This window comes from Magnolia sinica, chromosome 13 (assembly GCF_029962835.1).
Source record: "Magnolia sinica isolate HGM2019 chromosome 13, MsV1, whole genome shotgun sequence".
Lineage (NCBI taxonomy): Eukaryota > Viridiplantae > Streptophyta > Magnoliopsida > Magnoliales > Magnoliaceae > Magnolia > Magnolia sinica.
In genome coordinates, this window is record NC_080585.1 from 15913425 (window position 1) to 15937087 (window position 23663).

Genomic DNA, 23663 nt, shown 5'->3' on the forward strand with positions numbered 1-23663 from the left:
GTACACAATTTTCAACTGAGTTTTAAGTACCTGCGTAGCATCCATCATTCTGTACAGAGTATCAAAGTTCTCGTTTTTAAAGCTTCATGTCACACATCGACCATCAAGACACCTTTTCGCAGGGGAGTTATTTGATGCTCTGGCAAAGTATAACACTCTATACAAAGGCACTCAAAAAGTGTAAACATACCGTGCTTTAATTAAAATCAAATTATGAAACTCATCCTCTAATATCTGGGCTCAAAATCAGATGGTTTAAATAATCCCCACCTTTGATTCGTAGACAGATGCCTGTAAAGAAGTACAATTGGACATTTTAATTTTTAACAGTCCAATAAATGCTTACAATTCCAATAGTTTGAAAATAAAGAAAAGCTGTAACTTTTTATACTAATAAATCTAAACTAAATTCTATAATTTGAACAGTTTGATTTTAATTATTTATGTGAAAAGTATGTAATTCTAACTGCCTGTGTATCATACATCACACTACACTAGAGTATCGTAGTTTTTCTCTTTCCACAATTACACGCAAAGGGCCTAGCCTCATTGTCGAGTACAGGCCAAGTCGGGTCGGGTTTCGGACCGAGTCGGGCCGAACTGGGACCTATCCGAACTCGGCCCAAACTCAATTCGGGCTGAGAAAATTGGCCCGTCCTGACCCGAACTTAGTTCCGGGTCGGGCCGAGTCGAGCTTTTTCGGGCCGAGTCGAGCGAGCTAACCGGGCTAGCCCGGTTTGTGTACACCCCTAACTACAAGCTTGTAAATGACTTGAACCCAAGCCCATCACATGGGCCAAGCTAATAGGTCCAAGCCCAGTCCAAAATCTGATCCGGATAACCAGACCTTACATGTATATGTATTATGCCATTCCAATCCTTGGTTAATCTAAAGCATGCATCTTGAACACAAATGATTGGTTGTCTTTTTCATCATGCATGTGGGGCCCATTTGATCAACAGATGGATTAGGAACATTCAAGTGGGAATTAGTGATTTTATCAATTTTTAAGCCGTATCAGATAAGGCATTGGCCAAACCAATTTTTAAAGCTCAAGGTTGAGCCTGATGTACTAGGTTGATGTTGATGCACTCAAGGTAGGCTTCTGCCTCGGGCCTTATCCTAATCCGGCCCATTACCATCATAATCATCATAGATAAAATTCCATTCTTAGTAACTTGATTCTATTCAGGAAATTTTACAAAGAATGATGCAGGACAATTAACCACTTATTCTAAAAATTCGAATTGATAGAGCATGACGAATTAATCCCTTTATCTCATAGTAAAGTCTCAAATTCATGGGTTAAGTCTTTGGTCGAACCCTCCTCATGGGCCCCAAATCCATGAGATCCACCTCACACAGGCCCTAAATCCATAGGTTATATGGGCCACCCACCCCGAGTGTACCCCTGCATCCCAAGGGCCACCCCACTTAAGCCCGGTGTGAAAATGCCCCTGCATTAAAGAACTATCTAGCTAATATAGAATTTATACTCTGGTGCCAATTTCATAAAGGTTTTCAAACCTCATTAATCGATATTATTATTATTCCACTACCGTCGTTACATTTTTTCAATGGTCAGTTGGGTGAAAGTGCATGCAGGGGGCATAGGTGTGCAGGATAACAATCACTCTCAAAACTATTTCCCTTGACATGGCGCACCTGATCACGAATTATCCTGAATTAATTCCCAAGCCAAAAACTTTGTATGACAGCTAATGGTCTTACATAAACATCTCAGTGGGCCCTGTCAAAATCAAGAGCAACATCCCATTTCATTCCTTTTTTTACTATCTACACTTAGCGTTGGATGCCCTGTCTTATTTTTGAAGTGGCCCACCATGATATTCATGTAAGATCTTAACCATGCAACCAATGGTTCAATGAATCTCTCAAAAGCAACAATAAGATATTGACCTTGGCTCAAGGGCAACTAACAAAGTTCCCAAAGCTTTTAAGTAACACGTGGGATGCCCAACTATCAATTTGGACCGTTCATTCAACAGTACCATTAGGAGAAAGCCATAGTGATCCCGGCCCTACGAAATAGGCCAAACTGTTTCAACGGTCCATTTTTACAATCCATAGATTGCATGTTTAGAATTGTCAAACCAATGTACTGTTTGGAATTGTAAGCAATACAAAGTGGGATCTATTAAATAGAGGGTTCAAGAAGAAGATTGAACCCATTCTATTCTTTTTTCCTCCGCTCAATCTTGACCGTCCATTTTCTATGTTATTGATTGGATGCTTAGAATCATAAGATTGGCATGATTTGCAACATAGCCAATTATGGTATATAATTGTGTGAAAGAATGGGTAGTCAAGATTGATGATTGGATATCCCACATGTCACTTTATTTACACACACACACACACACACACACACACACGGAAACACTCACTTGCGAACCAGTTCGTACATACTATATACGAACTTTTTTGAGAACCCATCATACGTGATGTGGATCTAAATCTGAACCGTTCATGTGAAGCAGCACCTCGTGAAACCCCCCGGGACCAAGTTTTAATTTGATCTAAAACTTTGATGGGCCATAAAAATGAAAACAGTTTCCTCCCTTGATTTACATTTCTCTTTGCTAAGGCCCACCAGAATGTTAGATCAGGGTGAAAATTTTTCATATAGGGTTTCATGGGATTCCGCATCACATGGACCGTTCAAATTAGACACCCATGACACGTGTGCAAAGGTGCGCACGTGCGTAGGTGCGCAGGGGAGCATGACTCATATATATATATATATATAGAGAGGAAAAGGTACTATGCTCGACCTCACCATAAGCTCCTATGAGGTCAAGCTGTGTGGGCCCCACCGTGATGCGTGTTGACCATCAACACCGTGCATTTGATGAATCCCCTCTAAATTATAGGATATCCCAAAAATCAACCGTATACGGAACTCAGGTGGGCCATGCCATCTAAAAACATGTGAAGACACCGTTAAAACATATAAAAGCACTTGGTGAGGCTTGCCGGATTTTTAAATGCTACTGAAACTTGGTCTGAACCCTCATCCAAGTGGGACACACATAATGGATGGGCTAGATTTTCAAATCACATCTCGGTGGGCCCAAAAAATGATTATGAATGTTTTAATGGTGCACGGCCCCTCCCCACATCTGTATGTGGTGTGGCCCACACAAGTCACGGATTGACTCCGTCCCATGAGGTCGAGCTGTGTGGGCCCCACTGTGATGCATTTCGACATCTACCCCATCAATCAGATGCACCATTCCATCGTGGGCCTAGGTCTTAAAAATCAAGTCAATCCGTGACTTGTGTGGGCCACACCACATACAGAAGTGGGGAGGGGCCGTGCACCATTTAAACATTCATAATATTTTTTGGGCCCACCAAGATGTGGTTTGCAAATCCAGCCCATCCATTATGTGTGTCCCACTTGCATGAGGGTTCAGACCAAGTTTCAGCAGCATTCAAAACTCATGTGGTCTCACCAAGTGCTTTTATATGTTTTAACGGTTTCTTCACATGATTTTAGATGGTGTGGCCCACCTGAGTTCTGTATACGGCTGATTTTTGGGATATCCCATAATTCAGAGGGGACTCATCAAATGCACGGTGTTGATGGTCGACACGTATCACGGTGGAGCCCACACAGCTCGACCTCACGGGAGCTTATCGTGAGGTTGAGAGCATAGTACCTTTTCCCTCTATATATATATATATATATATATATATATATATAAGTCATAGTCCATCCATGACTTAGGTGGCCCACATCCATGACTTAGGTGGGCCACATCACAGAAAACAAATGAGAGTGGATACCTAACCATTGAAACTTTCATGATTGTTTGTAAGGGCCCACTGAGATGTGGTTCGGACATCATTCCTTCTATTACACATGTTTCCCTTGGACAAGGGGTCATACCAAGTTTCAGCCGCATCCAAAAATCATGTTTTAACAGTGAGCGTAAGATGGTGTAACCCACCTGAATTCCGGATACAGCTGATTTTTGGGATATCCCATAACTTGGAGTGGACCCACCAAATACACAGTGTAGATGTCTAACATAGATCACAGTGGGGCCCACCAAGCTCAACATGTAGTACCATTTCCCATAAACCCATATATAGTGAACAATCGATTGGGCCGTAGAGCCCCATGTATTGTGTTTCTCATATCCATTCCGACCATTGGCTTCATCACCCCATGTTAGACCTACAACTCAAAAATCAGATGAATCCGTACTTCAAATGAGCCACACAAAGGGAAACAATTGATAGAGAGACGCACCACTATGATTCCTCTCTTCTTAGAAGAAAGACAATCAAAGAACTCCTAATCAAGGTCCCTGACAATTAGATTATATCTTTTGATAGAGATAGAGATTAGATTTTGCAACCTATCAATGCATGGTTACATCAGCCTCAAGCACTGTCATCCCTCATAAGAAAGGAAGAAAAGAACAAAAGAAAAGAAAAGAAACTGAAAATGACATACATTTGTAGTGTATGCATTAATATGGAGAAAGTAAATAGAGATGAATGAATGTGTGAGGATTAAACACAATCATGAGATTCCCATTAGTAAAGAGATGTTAAAACCACATCTTTCAACCCTATAAAACAAACCCCAACATTTGGTTGTGGCCGTCTCACCATTGATTGGTTGTCACTCAAATTTTCTTCTTCTTCTTCTTTTTCTTTTTCTTTTCTTTTTTAAAGTTAAGTCTATTACACCTTCTTTTTTTTCTTTTTCTTTTTTTCAATTTTTACACCATTAGAGTATAAAGAAAGTTTTCCATATTAAGCTATGAGACATGACATGGTTGTATTATTAGCTCTATAATAAAAGCTGATTGAAAGTGAATTATGATTAATGGGTCAGGTCCAGCTTAGGAAATGCAATATTTTGAATAGGCCCGTAATCTGGCTCAGCCCAAACAGTTTAAAATCTAGGCTAAACAACCATCAACCAACCCGAGCAACTGAATCAAATTACGATACACGTTTGGTTAAAATCTTGTAAACTTTGGACTGTATATTTGAGATTTTGGTTCATATGACTGTGGCCCATGCTTCCATATGGGAAAACCTTAGTGTATGTTAGGATCTACTGTGGGTGGCCCATGCACGAAAAATCGTCGGATTTTAAGATCGTAGCCATAAAATATTTGTCCTTTGATTGGAAGAATGCAAATTGTCATGCTTAACTTTATTTGTGAGCTTTGCTCATCACATGGGCGTGCAGTTAAGCTCATGTACCCAGCCCGTCAAACATGTGCCAGCATGGTATATAGGTGTGAGATCAAATCCATCCATCAGGCTGCTCCAACCTCCCGTGTGTTTTCCCAAAAATAAATCCAGTTCCCTCAGCATGTGGATTGTAATATTTAAAACAGGTGAATGTGTTAGAAAATTTTAGTTGTGTTTTTTAAAACTATGCGTTTGTTTTGCAAACTGCAGCTCATATGACCAATGGATCAACCTAATTCTTAGATTAAGGCATTAAGATGGTGGCTTCTTTTGGACAGTCGAATTGGATTGAAAAAACTAATAAAAAAAATGTGAACCAAATTTTTTTTATAATAAAATTTTTGGAGAATTACCAAGTCAAGAAATATAAAAACCAACAACCAAACACTCCCAAAACATAATCGATTCAAATTCTTATCATGTGATTGACTCTAACTTCCATGTCATGATTGTTGTGGAAAAACACTCTCACACAACTGATGCAGAGAAAAGAAAACTACAAAAGGAGAAAAGAATAAAAAATATAGAAAAAAAACTCAATTATCAAAACATAAAAAAGAGATAAAAGGCACAAAGGTATACATGGTTTAACAATATGCTTATATTCATGGGCCAACAGCACAGCACAGAGGTTTCTTCTTCACTAAATAAGAGAAAACAAAAATATAAATCCCACATCTCCTACACTACCAATGTACAAGAAATCTTTCGCCTAAAATTTTGCAAAAGATAATGCAACTTTACTTATATTCCTCCTTACACACACACACACATGGGGGTTCCTTTTCTTAGGCATCATCAATATTCTCATGCTTGAAAACTAACTTTTTTATTAGTATGAGTACTTTCAATAATAGCTACTCAAATATTACCATTAACTAGCTAGGTAACGAGAGTTCCAAGAGAAATTTTACACAAAATAAATTTCTCCCTTGCAATAGACTCCGTAGCATATCTATTGTATTGTCTTCGGTGTGAATTTTTTGTCATGAGATTTGTTAACGTTCCATCACATCATGAACAAAGTAATAATAAACATTAATGTGTCATAGTTCCTGCAGGGTGGAAACAATGAACGTAGTCCATAGATTTTTCTTCCTTCGCTACATTTCGCTCAAATGATTAAAGGGAGATAGTGCATCAAGAAGTTGTTTGTAATGAACAATTTGATCCTCTTCTTAGGGATCCCAAATGAGGGAACCCTTGGAGAGTTGTCAACTCCAACTATTAAGCCCTTACTCAATTCCTCGTCGAATCTGGAATTGCAGGCGGGAGATGATGGAAGTCTTTAATGGTTAGATTCTCCTCAGCATGAAGCTCTCACTAGAGTTCCTCATTTTGGGTTACTCAATTATTCTTAATATTTTCTAAATAGCTCGAGTGTGAATACCAATTTCTTAACCAAATGTACCTAACTGTCACAATGTATCACCACCACTTTCTAATGAATTTTCAATTCTTCCATCAACCTCTTTAATCAAGTACCTTCCTTACATGCTTATATAGTTTACATGTTTTCTACTTTTGTAGTAAGTAAATTCCACCACCAACTACAATCTTGACATCCAATTAGTAACAATGCTAGTTAAAAAGAAAACATAATTTGTAATAGATCTTTTATCATAATTTTTTGCATAATTTGCATTCACGAACTCAATCAACTTTAAGTCTATAATAAATAAACGTTTCGAAAGTACTATTTAAGTAACGAAGAATTCACTTCGCAATAGTCCAATGATCTTTTACCCGCAGTCCAATGATCTTTACTCAAATTCATTGTATATTTATTGAATGCCTCCATTGCTTATGCAATGTCTAGTCTAATCCATGATATGCCAAACATAAAGTTTACCACCACCGATAAATATAATACTTGAAACATAGTCTTCTTCACTTCTATGTTAAGATTGATTTGAAAATAACTTGCAACTAATTAAAAAAATGCAGTGCTAACTGGATTGAATTTTTTTAAATTGAAGCGGCAAATAACACTTTCAACATAACCCTCCTAAGATTTCAAGACTTTCTTATTCCCCATATTTCTAAATATGCTCATTTTGAGAATTTGATTAAAGATATCCAAATACTTGGTATCGAATTTCTTAACCAAACATGGTTTTAATGTTATAATAATCTCTACTAATCATGATTCATATCTTTAATATGTTTGTCCTAAGATCGACTTTAGTTTGCATTTGAATTCATTGAGTTGGGCTGCTAGCTGAGCATATCATTAAAATGTTGATTTTCCTTGGCCTTGCTGGTCCCATTGACAGTCTATATGTGCTGTGGACAGTTGCAAAAATAGGATTTCAGGTAGGTCCATCTAATGAGCTCTGTACCGCACATGTACAGCATGTGCAGTGCTATTTTTGCTGGATGTGCAGATGCAAATAGCATTCTGCTTAAAACAGTCATTGGAAACTTCTTAATTACGGTGGACCGGCCAGTTGGGCTGTCAGGTGGGGCCTATCTCGGACAGTCTGCGACATCAGTTGTAGCCTATCTCTCCCGTGCTTGGATAAAATCTGGGTGTTTATGAGATTCACAGTTATATTGAGGCCCAGTTGAAAAACGAGCTGGAGAAGGACCATTATCTATTGGGAAGGCTATCGTTCCAATCAGGCTATTGTGGGCCCATTGCAATCCCAACTTCAATCCATAAACAATACTTGTTGTGACCACACAAACAGCTGTGGAGACCGTTGTACTGCAGCCCCCAACTTGCAGATACTGTGGGTTCAGCTGTCCCACCCGTGTATGAGGCCTCAATTCTCAGGTGGTGTGAGAAGTGGCCGTTTTCATGGACGATTCATATTTCAAGGGATGGATGACATGGCTAATCGTAATTGTTGGAGGGTCCCCTTGGGTCCCATCCTGATTTTTCCATACCCCCTAAATTACCCTTGAAAACGGACCTTTGACCGATCATTACTCAAATGGGGATTTATGTGATACTGGTGAATAAGATGGTTGGCACGTGGCATACATCAATTCAAATCCAACCATCCAAATGATTAACGGTCATTTGTCTGTAAAAATTGAACTGTTGAGCAACCGTCCATTAAATGCCCATCAATCAACCAGCTATAAACTCAAATGTGTGAATTTTCAGTTCACAAGCCATCTAAATTGGGACCCATGATTTGAACGGTTTGATTTGAGTTACCAATATAAGACGTGTACAATTTCTCAGCGCCTGATTATCAAGCATTACGTGCTGTCAAGGGTTCGAGTACCCATAGGTGGTGAAATCCCACCGGCGTGAGTGTGTGGGGTTGAGTGTGCGTGGGTTAAAAAAAAAAAAAAGACGAAGGGCATTGCGTGCTGTCATAATCACGTACAGTTGCAGCCAAAGTGATGTTTGGATCGGCATGATTTTCATTCCGGTGATCTTCACCCTTGGATCGGACTTTTGAACGGATTTGATGGATTGGATGCATTACACTGTATATCTCTTCTATGGTAGAGATTTGCTAAGCCCACGCGTGTGTAAGGCGAACCATCCACACGCCACCATACGTGCCAGCGTGCCAGACTCGTGCAACATGGAAGCTGTCCATCAGGAGGGTTTGATATTGTAGATGCCCTCCATTGGATATCAACTTGGTCATCTCATTCGGTGGCCCACTGTCAGAAACCAAAGTTTTTCAGCCACACGTTTGTATTGTAAATTGTGCCCAACTGAGCAACGCACTAACCTAATTCTTGGTCCATGATAATAATAATTTTAAAAAAAAAAAAAATTAGTGGGACCCTCATGATGGATGGATCAGATCTTCTTCGTATGTGCCGCGCCAGCACAGTAGGTTCAACACACATGAACTGCCTTGTGCACCTGTGCGGGCATGGCACTCTAGATGGTTGGATGATCAGAACCGTGCACGTTCTGGATTCTATGCCGTACATGCGACTGTAGGAAACTGACGCTGAACAGATGACTCTGAAATAAGGTATTCAATGGTCATATTCGACTTGAGAAATCAAAGGTCACGATCATCACGGATGCATGATGGTGTCTATGGTTTCTTTGTAATATTAGCAACGGACAATGGACGTTTTAAATCATCGAATCATCTCCGCATGTGAATAAACAACACATGCTCTGAGTCGACAGACGCAAAACCATCCTTCTTCCAGTACTCTTTTCCACCCCATTTTCTTGCGCGAAAATGGGAGCTTTTAACACTGTATCGTTACAAGAACATGCAGCGACTGAGCGAAGATGAATCAGAAGCCGGATGCAGATATCGAGATCAAAGAAGGGAAGAGATTAATCTTCTACAGCTGGGTCCTAACACACCTAACACACTCAACTAAAGTCACTATTAACTGTCATTTTCTATGTCGGCCATGGATTGAAAATCGGTTTGCACCCATCGTATCAGTCACCACCGAAATTAGATCATATTGACCCATTCACCCCATATTAGACAATTTGGAGCCAGTACAGCTATTTTTGGTCGTAGCGGTGGGCAATACATGCCAATTAGACCATATTCAACGCCTTGATGTCAGCCATGTGACAATGTAACATCTCCGTTGCATTTTGAAACCAGCTATCTCCTCTAAGAGCCCATTGGGACCCACACGCTGGTATGGTCGGATTATCTGATAGTACCCGGAAGACACATTTCCAATGATCAATCAGATAATTTCTGCATTTGGATGCAGACGGCGGCCCCATGGGATGACACGACCGATTTTGTTTTCTTGTTTTCAAGTGAATCATACTCAGGATGGCATGTAGGAATGCCCAAAATCACTTAGTGGAACCCATGGCCTACCTCAACTGTTCAACGTGTCGATTACAATACAAATGAAAACACAAGCACCCACCAGTCTTTAGGGTGATCAATAGTGGTTGGAAGAGAACCTTGCGCCCGCCACCATTATTCAACAGACAAGGATGGGACTACACATTCATGATTTTCGGGCTTAAACCTATCCATAGTGGAGCCCACAAATGCAGTGGACTGATTTAACACACTACCACACATATGATAGAAGCATTTGTAAGCACAGTCAATCAAGGCATCCTTTCTTAACTAAATGGATATTATATAGAAGATCCAAGTGTTTCAGTGCACCCTCCTAAGAAAATGGCAATGCATGTCTCTTAAGGCAAATTGAATGGTGCAATGTTGTACATGGGTGGGGTCCATATAAGTCAGGTGATCAGCCAGGATTACATTGACAGTTTCTACAACCATGAATACATTTTCATACGGAAACCCCTGGGCAATCCAATACATTGACAGTTTCTAAGGCCACTAATACATTTGATTCTTCACAAACTATGTCAATAAATGCTCAGTGAGATTGTTCAGTATATTCAGGCAATTGGTTTGTGTAAGGACCCACAGTCCAGTGATCTAAAACATTGCTACAACCGATTTGTGATGGCCCATGCAGCAAACATCCCCTGGAACATCATAGCCATAGATTACTTGGAAAGGAAATGCTGCTGAATCTTCTTTCTTAACCTATTTTTGTTGGACACCTATTGAGAAGTCAGGGAGTTCTCCATCTAAAAGAATTTTGGTGATTTTTAAAAAAAAAAAAAAATTTTACGCGCACACACTCACACCGTAGGGGGATTTCACCACCTATGGATACTCGAACCCTTGGCCAGGTGTCACTCAGTGGGTCCATAATAACAACAGTTTGGATCACTAAATAATGGGGCCCACTAGTACAAAATGAAACCAAATCATTAGCATAAAATCTCTCTGAACAATTTTAGAGCCCTCTTTAAGGGTGTTTGGTTGCACCAAATATCACGACTCTTAAATGAACTTCCAAAAGATATAAAATATAGTACTTAATGCATGATTTGCTTTTATTAGTTGTAAAATAGTGAGAGGATGGTGTATCAATGTTATCCCATTCATCCATGCACTCAAGAGGATTTTACTTCTAATAAAATGGTAAAAGATGTCTACACTCCACGCATTACTACTTGCTAGCAAATAGATTTGCTAGGGATCCGCACCACATGCATCCTACACTATTTCATAGAGCTAGATTCCCTTAGCAACAACTCGACAATAGTGGTGATTCATCCTCTTCACATGTGGCAATGGTGTGTACAGTTGTCCAGACAATCCAAAATGTGGGTCCTGCGGCAGATGTATCATATATCTAAAATCACACTCCTCACGTAATCCTAACCATCCAATTAATGCCCTATCAAATGGATGGTTAAAAGCAAAATAGAGTGATCCGCATTCAAAGGGAAATATCAAACAGTTAACATTACCTTCTCAATGTCATGGTCATCATCCTCATCATCTAAGCATCATCCCAATTACTTGGGGCTGGCTGCATGAATCCTCCTCCCCCATTCCACTCTAGCAAGGGCCATACTGTCGGTTAGACCATAGGTCATCAAGTCCTTTCCTACTGCCTCCATCAACATCCTTTCGGTCCTTCCCAGCCCTTTTAGAACCTTCAACTTGTACCAACTCACTCCTAACTAGCACAGTTTTTGGTCTCCATTGCACATGACTGAACCATCCAAGTCTACTTTCCCTGATCTCATTACCTATTGGTGCTAGTCCTAAGCTCCCTTGAATCCATTCATTTCTAATTCTATCCTTCCCGGGCTTGTCACTCATCCATCTCAACATCCTCATTTATGCTTTACTCAGTTCTATGAACATATTCTTCCTTAACTGCCCAACATTGTCCCACAAAGCATGGCTAGTCTTATAGCCATCCTACAAAACTTCCATTTCAGTTTGAGAACATTATCTTTTCCATGTCCTGTTCAATTACCCAGTTCAATGTTTCATTATGCTCCATTCACAGCTGGGTCAGCGATTTGGAATGTCTGGATCGTGGTACAACTATTATGCCAAGTGTGCAGTTGAAAAGTCAGCACCACCTTTTATAGGTTGCAAGACTGACACAGGAGTCTAGCCCTACTTCATAACATAGACACGAGATTCATACACACAACAGACAAATACCAGATTTCAGAATGAAAGCAACCTTGTATTTCAACCCAAAGAAATCCAGTGCAGGCATCAAAAGTAGAAGAAGGCATTTCAAGGGGTTCCCATTTTCAAAAGCATAAGAGAAAGTGAAAGGTTTTAGAAATTTTGTTTTACTTGTCTCTGTTTCAGGGTAGGTGCGTCTCAGACAAAAGACCAGTTGACGAACATGAAAGCAATGCAGTGGGCATTGTCTTCCTCGTTCAACACTTTCCAAGCCACAGCTCTCTCATATGAGATAGGCCTTCCCATGCTTGATACACAGATTCCTCCTTGAAGACATGTGAAACCCTGCCACAGCAAATCAAACAAAACAAAAAACCAACATTAAGAGGTCTGTTGAAAAATGATTTTCAAAAATTTTTCACAGGTTGGAGGATTCTGACTTTGAACAGAGAAAAAAGAGAGCCCTGCCAGATACCTACTCAATAGTAGTCTGAATCCAGCTTCATGTGTGAGATCCGGGCCATTCAACAGGCAATTTTCACCGTGCAGGTGATGTGGCATGGCGGAGGGCCACACATGCATGTCAAAATTGGTGCTCCAGTGATCACTCCTTTTCAGGCATCCATATTTTTTTATATGCATATGGTGCACCAGATTACAGGACTGCTTGTTTTAGGCCAGGACGTGATGGGTCCAAATTCCATGTGTCACCCAAAAGATCAGGGCTCTAAATCATACTTCCACAAGGAGCCATTGCATTTCATTGATGTTGGCTTTGCTGGTTGGGAGCCACACAGTCCCAACATTTTGGAGAATGGATCATGGGTCCCATGAGAAAGGTGAACTGCTTCATCCAAAAGAAATATTTTTCCTCTGCATCTAGAGGAAGAGCAGAGCACAGAACCATTGTGATTTCATTGGATCAGGTGCCAAATGCCAACACCATTTGAATAAATGGTAAAACGAAAAAAAAAAAAATCCAACTTTCCCTCAGTGGGGGGATGAATTTGACTTTAGTGGGGGATATACAAGATACTAATCATCTTATTTAAGTTATCTATATCTCTCCTTTTTTTGTTTTTCACATACTTCTTTTTCTTAATTTATCAAGAGCAGTGGAGATTGACCTGCTGCATTATCTGCGGGAACTCAGTGTAGAGAGCTTTTCGTCCATGGTCGTCAAATATCTTATCGAGGGTTATGTCTTGCAGGGCAACCAAGGTCGTCTCAAGCATGTCAAGACCCGCCTGATTTGCAAATATGAAAACGGGCAATGCCTGCATGAATTTTAAAAAGAAATTAAGATTATCAGGGAGAATAAAATCAAGAGCCAGCTGGGTCCCAGCCTGGGTAAATGAGGGCTGATGTCAGGCAGGCATACAGTTTGCAACTTTCTCCATGCTACCTTGGAGGCCAGCCACAAAAACTGGACAAGGGTACGATCAGTGTTTGAATAGCAAATAGCATGTAGCATTCACCCTTCTGAATCACCCTTTCAAAGCATGAGGGGTAAGCTGCATAGTGTGTAGCTTGCTTGCACTTTGTTGCACAAATATCATGAAATTTCATGATACTTTGCACAAATTACTGATTAATAATGAAATTTCATGACATTTGGTGCAACCAAACATAGCCTAAAATAATTGGGAAAATAGAGCAAAGATTAAGTATAAAGATGAAGGAAGATCAAAGAACTGATTTGAAATCAGTATTGAAATTAAGATTATCAGGGAGAATAAAATCAAGAGCCAGCTGGGTCCCAGCCTGGGTAAAGGAGGGCTGATGTCAGGCAGGCATACAGTTTGCAACTTTCTCCATGCTACCTTGGAGGCCAACCACAAAAGCTGGACAAGGGTACGATCAGTATTTGAATAGCAAATAGCAAGTAGCATTCACCCTTCTGAATCACCCTTTCGAAGCATGAGGGGTAAGCCGCATAGCGTGTAGCTTACTTGTGCTTTGTTGCACAAATATCATGAAATTTCATGATATTTTGCACAAATTACTGATTAAGAATGAAATTTCATGACATTTGGTGCAACCAAACATAGCCTAAAATAATTGGGAAAATGGAGCAAAGATTAAAGATAAAGATGAAGGAAAGGTCAAAGAACTGATTTGAAAATCAGTGTTTGAATAGCAAATAGCATGTAGCATTCACCCTTCTGAATCACCCTTTCAAAGCGTGAGGTGTGAGCTGCATGGTGTGTAGCTTTCTTGTGCCTTGTTGCACAGATATCATGAAATTTCATGATATTTAGCACAAATTACAGATAAATAATGAAATTTCATGATATTTTTGAACAAATTACTGATTAATAATGAAATTTCATGACATTTGGTACAACCAAACATAGCCTAAAATAATTGGAAAAATAGAGCAAAGATGAAGTATAAAGATAAAGGAAAGACAGATTTGATTTGAAACTATTAGTTGTATTATTTTTTACTAAAATCAATGAAAAGAATTACTAATTTTAATTGAAAATAGACAAATGTCAAAAACATTAAAAACACTAATTGAATTTAATATTTTATCAAAAAATATCTTCTAGTGTAAGCTAAGTAGCGTTTAGGTAGGTTGTGTTGCGTGTAGCATAGGTTTCTTGGCAACTTAAGCTATTTTCATAAGCTACATAGCCTTAAGGCTATCCTACACTATGTAATAGCATAAGCTGCACTCTAAATGCCATAAGCTATTTAAAACACTGGGTACAATGATATACGAAAATCAAGTACAATGTGTAATTAAGGAGACTGCCTGGGCAGGCACAGGTGTTTTCCTCACATGGTTGCACACCATATTTAACACAGGTAGGGGAATGTCTTTTATACAAGAAATTTTATTGAAAACAGCTGTGCAAACCTTCAAAGAGCAGCACATGATTGCATCTGAGTGATGCCAAAGTTCTTTTAGAACAGATTCACTCCCATCTCTACCAGGCTTGAGTAGTTCCACTCCCAGATGGCACCTAAGTAACAAGAATCCAGATCAGCATAAACGCAAGAAAATAAATTAGTGAAGCAATTATTTTGGCATAGATTTTCTCTAGCAATGTCCAGTACAGTTGGATTTCAGAAAAGACATAGGTGATGCATGCATGTTAGGATCAAAATGCAACCAGGTCACCCCCACACCAATACAAGATTCCACCATACAACAGCATTGAATGACACATGACTATATAAATGAATAATCCTACAATCCTTTAGTCAAGGAAATGCAAAATATCGTCAGTTATCAGTCTACACAATTGATGTATATAGTTCAATGATCATGAGTATAGTCTGATGGGCACCACCATGGATGGACCATGTTCAAAAATCACCAAGTTAGGACGATATGCAATTTGTGGCCTTCAGATAGAAGTTTTGGAAAAGGAATAACACAATGGTCCACATTCAGCTGAAAAAAATGTCCACCCATAGGTGGCTAGGATCTTCAAATCTGAGAGATTATTGGGTCATTGAGCACCTAGAAGTTTTAGAAGTTAATTAGTGAATGGTCCAAATTCGGAGGGAAAAATTGGATGGTTAATATTATCTTCTCAGTACAAATTTTCATTCATGCTCCATCCAAAGTTGGGTCAGCAATTTGGACTGGCTGGATCACTGTGCAATTATGCAGTGTATCTTGCAAGATTCACCACCATTTTTTAAATGGTGCAAAACTAGCATACGAATCTGCCTCTATAAATAATTATTTGCCATTAGAGTTGTCTAAGGAGGTAGAGTCGGTATCACAAGGGTGGAGGGGGCTCCTACACCTCATCATTGTCCTCATTGGTGGACACCTCATCATTGTCCTCATTGGTGGATAGCTTTAGGCCTCATTTGGCAGACGCTGAAAAATGAGTTCATCTCATTTTAGTTAATAGTGGATCTCCAAACACAATGAGTTCGTCTCATTTTATTTATCAGTACTTGTCTATTGGAGATCAAGATCTCTAATGCATCATCACTGTTAACTAAAATAAGATGAACTCATTTTTAGGTGTCTACCAAACAGGACCTCAGAGTCTCAAGGTTTTTTAAGTTCAAAATCAATTAATGTAAAAGATTGTGTACTTGTATGTAAAGTGAAGCACATGTAACTATATACTACAAACCTACAAATTATACAACTTTACGGGAGAAAAGAAAACCTGTCTCCTACGCAAAGAGAAAAGGCAATTTGGGAATGTATCAAGAGTGAATTTTAGTTATGACCGGTTCTTATTAAAATAATGTATCAGCATCCAACGATACCCGATATGCTTGCGCTGATATGCTATACACATGGTTTGTACAAGTGAGCAATGTTCCAGTGATCCACACCATGGATATTTCCCAGATGTTTTTATTTGTCCTTTTTCCCCAATGGATGTGGACTATTCTTCTTTTTTTCGTTCTCTAGTCTTAACCATCTATTTGCAGGCCACCAACTTATGGGTTAGGATTGTCCCGTTGATGAGACTTTTGGGGCATGTTCCATCCATGGCGCAGGGACCATTGGACAGGCAGTCCCACTTGTACATACCAAAAACTCAAGAGGATACAATTCATATCTTTGGGTCAAGGATAATAGAGTTCTTTGAGTTTAGAATACAGATAAGAGGAGTTCAGACAACATACCTGTAGCTCCGACAGATCCAACGAGCAAGTGTGAGTGCTTCAGGTGTTCCCGGTGGTGGACGGAGACTGCCATGAGAGCCCAGGCGAGAGGGTGATAGTGCCAGTGCAACCCTTTGAACAGATGATATGATGCTACGAACATATTGCCGAGCCATGGCTGCCACATTTTCTTGCAGATGGTTCTCAAATGCAAATTGAAATGCTATTGTCATCACAGATCTCATGCCGCCAGAATTGCCAGAATAATCACCAGATACTCTATTTCCAGCAGGTCCAACCTCCAGAGCAGAAGCGAGATCCAATGTGCGATTTGGACTGGAGGAATCCTGCATCATTTTCACAGCAACGTGATTGAGGATCTCTGCACGAACAACAGGGAAAAAAGACTGCCAGCATTTTCTTGACAAATCATTGTTACATCACAAGCTCTAGACTTCTTCTTTTTTAAGGTACAAGATCTAGACATTCACATATATCACCAACCAAATATGCTATGATACTAGTGAATTCTAACTAAAGTATACTTACCACACCAGAGTCAAGAGGGATGATGCGGAAACCAGAAGGTAGCAGTGGCGCATCATCAGCAAAAGATGCATCTATGGGTGCAAAGACAAGTTCGGCACAGGTGCCAACAGCATTCTCATCCATCCCGCTGCACAGCTGCCAAAGGCCCAAAGCAGTAAACACAAGGGAACTAAGCCATTTGAATGATACAAATATTTGCAAGTTAGAACCTAACCATTAACCAATCAAAAGTGTTTAAAAACAAGTACGCACTAAAGCCAACTGTTACCGCCATCAATAGAGATGCTAACAAGTAGCTAAAGAAAGTAGGTAGCCTGAAGAACCCCAGGTGTTTCAGTAACAGAAAACAAAGACCAGCTTGGGATGTCCCGATCAAGGACATGTTTCATCAAGCGTTTTCATTTGTAAATTTTATTCAAAGCGTATTTATGCTGTTAAGGGGCTCTTTAATCTGTGAAAGGGTAAGACCTCATCTTCTAAGTTCCTCCATAATGGTTCTTACACATAGATTTCTTATTTAGCTATTCTATGTTTACAATGTTTAGTCCGGTTTTTCGAGTAACTCTCAACATGATTCAGGTTTTAGAAAAGAAACCAGGTTATCCCCCTTCAACTCCACCAGAGTTTCGGACCAACTCAAATTGTGGGCGATTTTTGAAGTAATTGAATGAGTATGTAATAGGACATTTTGGATAGACAAAGCATCCAACTTCTAAGGTTCCCCCCAACAAATAAATAAATAACAAAAAAAGGAGGGAAAAAAAAAAAAACAGGTAAGTGTTTATCTCGTCCAAACAGACCTAAAAACTGCATTTAGAAGAGCACGGCACAAGCTAAGAACACTTACTTGCAGGAGAAAAATGTCTCGAGGCATTATGGCTTCCTCCTGGCTATGTACAACATTTTCCAACTTAATGACCTCCAGTACCTGTTTACAGCAAAAACAGCAACAGTAAATATGTTTGTGTACATCAAATTGGAAGGATTTCAGTTGCACATCTCATATAAAAATGCTTACGAATGCCAGGGGCCATAAACTAGGAATAAGCAATCACATGGATGAGCATAACTAGAAACAAAAATAGCTTGCCTCTTCATGCTCAATCGTGTGAGCCAGTGGAAGGATAACCTGGCCTCCAAAACCACCAACTCGAGACCCGACTAAACCACAGGGGCCAGCTTTAACAGCCGCAGCCGAGTAAACATCAATGTTGTTATCAGCCCATTCAGATCGGTGCTCCCGCAAAAATCGGAGGAGCACAGCAGGGGGTACATTCTGCAAGAAAAGAACAAGGCAGATGAAAGTAACAAAATAAGAGCGGTCTGAAAGATAGGAAATGGAAACATAGCAAGCAAGGAAATACGAAGAAAAAAGATAAGAGAACCATACAAGAACTTTAATGCTGAACATTTTATGAAAGTGAATATATAGAAGGTTAATAGAAAAGTAGGTGACTAATTTAAGAGATGTCAGTTGTTAGGTTTATTGCACGTGCAGATAGCTTTATAACTCTGCGCAAGCCCATTAAAGAGTATCCTAAGGAATGGAATGCATCTCATATCCTAAAACAAGCAGACTTTGTAAAGCCCTGCCTAATTGGCATTTAGCGGCACCAATTAGATAAAACCTCCAATTTTTTGGAAAACACATCTTTGAACCATTACATTTTGAGAGACCTCTGAGGAAAAGGGCAGCTGTCATCATGTAAAGAAACAGAACAGATATATTGGTTTGGCTAAAAATGCAATAAGTAACAACTATTATCCATGAAAGCAATGGAAATTGGCGTGGATCAGCCAGAAAAGTTACCCTTCTAGCCAATCAGACATTAAATTAGTTCTGGATTAGATCAATGATTCGACTATGTTTCAGCCTGGCTAAATAACAGCAACCGACAGAAAGAAAGAGAGACATTTCCATATCATGTATTGCACAGCCTTCAAAACCATCTGGTATCGAGAAAAAAGAAAAGAGCAAGTCACGGAAACTGAATTTCAAGCTTTCTTTGATTGAAGAAAACTTGCTTTATTTTTCAAGTTTTTTTTAATTATTAGATGGGTATAAACATCACTTCAAATTATCAAATACATCCCATCTGGTTGGTTTCTGTTGATTTCAGGCAGCTTTTGTCAATTAAAAAATGCAGAAATTTCCTTTAAGCATTCACCAATTTGCATTTTCGTACTCTATGAGACTACATCCAACAACATGTGACGACTTAGGTATCCCGACCTGCAAAAGCATTGATGCCTTGGCGCACAGGACAGCATTACTCATGGCTGGAAATCCATTTGCGAAGCCAACATTTACACCCATCATCTTGGCAGGAGAAGAGGAGTTCACAAGGATGGTGACATCATCCATTCCATCGGTTCCCATCATCGACCATCCCTCATCAGTAAACCCATTATGTGCTTCATTGAAGCCCCTGCAAGCTCTCACCTATCAGGCTCCAAAATCAGAACATCCACAAATAAAATTCAATACAAAATGGTCACCTGCTCAGCCTCTGACTAAGTGCTCTCAGAGCTGCAGGTCGCCTGCCCCAGCTGGTGACAGTGGAAGGAGAAACCTCTTGTGAGATTTGCCTAAGCTGGCGTAAAGCCTGAACAAAACATCCAGAAACAGAAGAGCAGTTGGGTTATGAGACATTAATAGTCTCCAACTCTATCCTATCATTCCAATAGCCTCCTTGTGCTTGTAATAATCCTCTTCTGATGAACCCAAATGAAATAAGAATAGAAGGCCCATGGTGAAAGGAAATTTTCAAATTTTAGGAAATGGAAGATTGGTTCTAACCGCCATTGTCATCTTCTGAGCAAGCACCGTAGATGATTCATAAAGTGGGCGTAACACTTCAGGTACACTCCATGGCTGGTTCACAACATCAACAACTAAAATTCTAAGCATCGGTGGGTAGAATTTTTTACTCGCTTTTTTTTTTGTGATAATTAATAAGCATCATTCAATTAAGACACCAATACAGGTTAAATACCTCCAAATCCATATGATCGACAATGTGTATCATTGACCCGCCTCCTTCACAAGGCCTTATGAGGTACCCACTCGGCAGCATTTCTGCTCTCACAAAAGGATGCACAGGTTGCATGCTTGGACCACCCTGAGTGCTGCTAAGAGATCTCTCACAGACCTAACAAGTTCACAGTAAACATGAGACTATCAATTCAAATTCATAGCAAAGCTGCATGATTAAGAACTTTGAAAATGGATCCAAATCTGTTCTCCTATAGCATGGAGACTCACAAGAAACGTACCACAAGGCTGCCATCTTCCAAAACCGAAGTGTAGCGCAGCAACCAGAAGTCGCGCGCTGGTGCCAACGTTGTCGGGGCATAGAGCTGCAATTCAGTAACCAAAGATTGAGACCCACACTAATTAGATGTTTCACAAGTATTCCACTACATATGGTAAGCCCACAGAAACCACTACCTACCTGCATATAGAGCAGCTCAATGGTTCCACCATTGCTGGTGGGCAGCACGTTTATAACATCCACAGATCGGCAATCTCGAAACCATGATGGGCGATCTTTGAGGATTTCTGCAACCTGAAATCAACTTAAAAGTAAGCCTTGCATCTAGCTCAACAATTAGCATTCAGTATACAAAAAAGGAAGGAAGGGATGCACAGAATTGAGAAGAACTTACCCTTGTAGGCTCCAGACCTACTAGGCCACAAGCACGTGCTGCCACTCCAGTGCAACCATGTGAAATAGCAACGATTCCAATGGAATCCGGACCAGGCTAAAGAACCCAAGTTACAGAAGAATTAAGATGGCATCATTCAATTCGTGTCAAGAACAAGAAAATCAAATGAAAATACTTCCATTTAAATATTTCAAGACAAAGGAATATCATTTTCGGTGCTTCCTTTCCTTTTTTATATTTTCAAACAGAACTAAACAGTCAACACATTGATTAACAGGCAAGAAACAGAGATGGATAACCTTCATCCCAGGCATTTGGACCCACTCCACAGCAGTTCCAGTCGCCTTTGATAGAAACTCTGTTAAAGTTTCCTCCGCAATGGACAAAAGTCTACAGAAAATGCAACACAACCTCATAAGCAATTCAGCAAAACCCATGTAAGTAAGGAAAACACTGGCTATTTTGACATACCCTGCAGGACTAGCATCCCTTGGCGGATGCTGCGGCGTCAAATGGTGCTGAGTGCTCGTCACCACCGACTCGCAGCTGGTGTCAGTAGTAGCCAGCGTAGTCTGCAAGTGGACAAACCAATTTCAAAAACAACAAACAAGATAAGAAGGAGATGCTAAATAAATAAATAAATAAATAAATTCCCATACATTCTGAGTCTGTTGGCGAAAATAGCCATTCTCGTATACCAGCTGTGACACCTGCTTTTGCAACCGATCATTCTCCTCCATTAAAAGCTTGTTCATTGCAGTCAGCTTCCTATTTACAGCCTGGAGGCGTGATGCCTCTTTTCGCTGCTTCTCTCTGCATCTGAAGAGTTTTACAAGCAGATACTTCAAACATCAGAATCTATTGACAACAAGAGAAAGAGGGGGGAAAAAAAGTGATCTTGTTTTTACAATACCTTCGGTTCTGAAACCAGACTTTTATCTGCTTTGGCTCTATATTGGAGAGAATAGGGCACTCTCTGATCAGCTGCTGTCGGCGGATCGAGCTCGGTTTCGGGCATTCGTGATAGAGCCTCTCAAGGGCCTCGACCTGTTCAGGGGTATATCGGACATATTTCCCAGGGTCCATTCCCGCTTTCAGTTCCTTACACGGAGTTACAGCCATCATTCCGTCCCTATTGAAGAAGCTCAAATATCAGAATAAAAAACCACCAACTTTCACCTCTGCTCTTCAAAGATTCAAATTTCAACTTGCAACAGCTCGAATTCATGACTTGCCTCCATTGAAATCGATATAAAAGCTCTCTCAACCCAGGAAACGAAACCGCAGGCTTCAGACAAGAGGATAGAAACACGGGGACTGCGATTTTCTCTATCAGAAATTAAAGGCAGCATTGAAGATTGCAATATTCACTGATATTCCTATCAAACAACTCTTCAATTTTAATTCCTTTGGGGAAAAAAGAGTTCCGAAATTCCAACTCGTTCTCTCCTACTCTTGAGCTGAGAAACAAAAGATGAATGAGATTTTTATCACGAAATTTGAAGATTTGAAGTTTTTTTATCCTTGCTTTTTTTCTACTGGAGATGCAGGATCACAGGCCCGAAAGAGCAGAATCGGTGTCTCTTTTCCTCCTTTAACCCCAAAACAAAGCCGAAAAGCATCCGCAGCTGCTATTTCCCGATCTCCAAAGCGATACGGATGGAAAAAAATAAAGCGAGAAAAGGAAAAGCAAAGGAGAGGAGGTTTTCACACCAGAGTTTTCTCGATATTTGAAGCTTTTCTCTGACACGGACGAACCGGACGATTCGACTCGGCGATTCTCCGATACCTTCCAAATCTATTACCAGGACTGAAAAATGCGTCCTACGCTCGCATTTTCGATAATCCAAGCTCGATGCCAAGATTTCTCAAGATCGATAGCTCTTTATTCGTCCCAGCCTCATCCATCCCTACGACAGATCTTAGTCTTTTCAGGTATATTCGCGGGGATTTTTTTTCTAGGGCTCCGGAAACGAAAAGGAGATTCTCAGTAAAGGATAGAAGAGGAATCGGAATGGAATATGCATGGAATGAGAGAAGAAAATGCTCGATTCAAGACGAGATTTCGGCCACCACGATTCTTTGCAACTCGAATCGATTATCGATCTTCGATTTGTATAGAATCGACGGAAGATGCATGAATTCAAGTAAAAATCTCCGCCGAACAGCCGAATTTGAAGCGAAAGTAAAACCCCTTTTCTGTTCTCTTCTACTACTCTGCTCTTGCTGTTGCCGCTCTCGTTTTCTTTGATTTTTTTTCCGCTCAGCTCACACTACTGTTTAAAAACGCCGTAAGGGAGTTTATATAGATATTTACTTTGAGACGAAAATGCCCTCCATATGGCTCGTTATTAACATGAATGCCCTGGATCGGTGCATTGAAGGTCCGGAATGATGCTCTCGGGTTTGTTTCGCCTCCTCCGCGACAAACCATCCAGCGTGTATCGCCCAAATGGAGTGATAGAACCGTCCGTACTGCCGATTATAAAGCTATACAGTCCACGTTAAGAAACTTTTAGGGCCCGTTTAGCCGGGTGATTGGAAGGGATTGAATGGTATCAGGGTGGATGGCATGGATTTCAAGGTAATGATGGTATTGACAGTAGATTGTCAGTGGATTACTATATCGAGTCTGTTTGGCACGCCTAAACCTTCCCATCCCT

At 40.1% G+C, this 23663-nt stretch overlaps 1 protein-coding gene across 3 annotated transcripts; it reads right to left on the reverse strand.

The window, feature by feature from the left end:
- Positions 1-12223: 12223 nt before the first annotated feature.
- Positions 12224-23284, reverse strand: LOC131222962 (homeobox-leucine zipper protein ATHB-15-like). 3 transcript variants are annotated; one of them, XM_058218225.1, is made up of 19 exons: positions 22714-23284; positions 21914-22132; positions 21660-21819; positions 21472-21572; positions 21300-21390; positions 21001-21096; positions 20787-20900; positions 20608-20691; positions 20328-20483; positions 20132-20206; positions 19831-19937; positions 19565-19760; positions 18422-18607; positions 18179-18259; positions 17332-17466; positions 16804-17129; positions 15056-15161; positions 13317-13466; positions 12224-12534 (listed from the first exon to the last, which is right to left on the reverse strand). In XM_058218225.1, the coding sequence occupies exons 2-19, from the start codon at positions 22123-22125 to the stop codon at positions 12388-12390; spliced, it is 2523 nt and encodes an 840-aa protein (XP_058074208.1). In that variant the 5' UTR covers positions 22126-22132; positions 22714-23284; the 3' UTR covers positions 12224-12387. The 3 variants fall into 3 exon arrangements, with proteins under 3 accessions (XP_058074208.1, XP_058074207.1, XP_058074206.1); XM_058218224.1 differs by having other exon boundaries at positions 21914-22460; XM_058218223.1 differs by having other exon boundaries at positions 21914-23284.
- Positions 23285-23663: the final 379 nt, after the last annotated feature.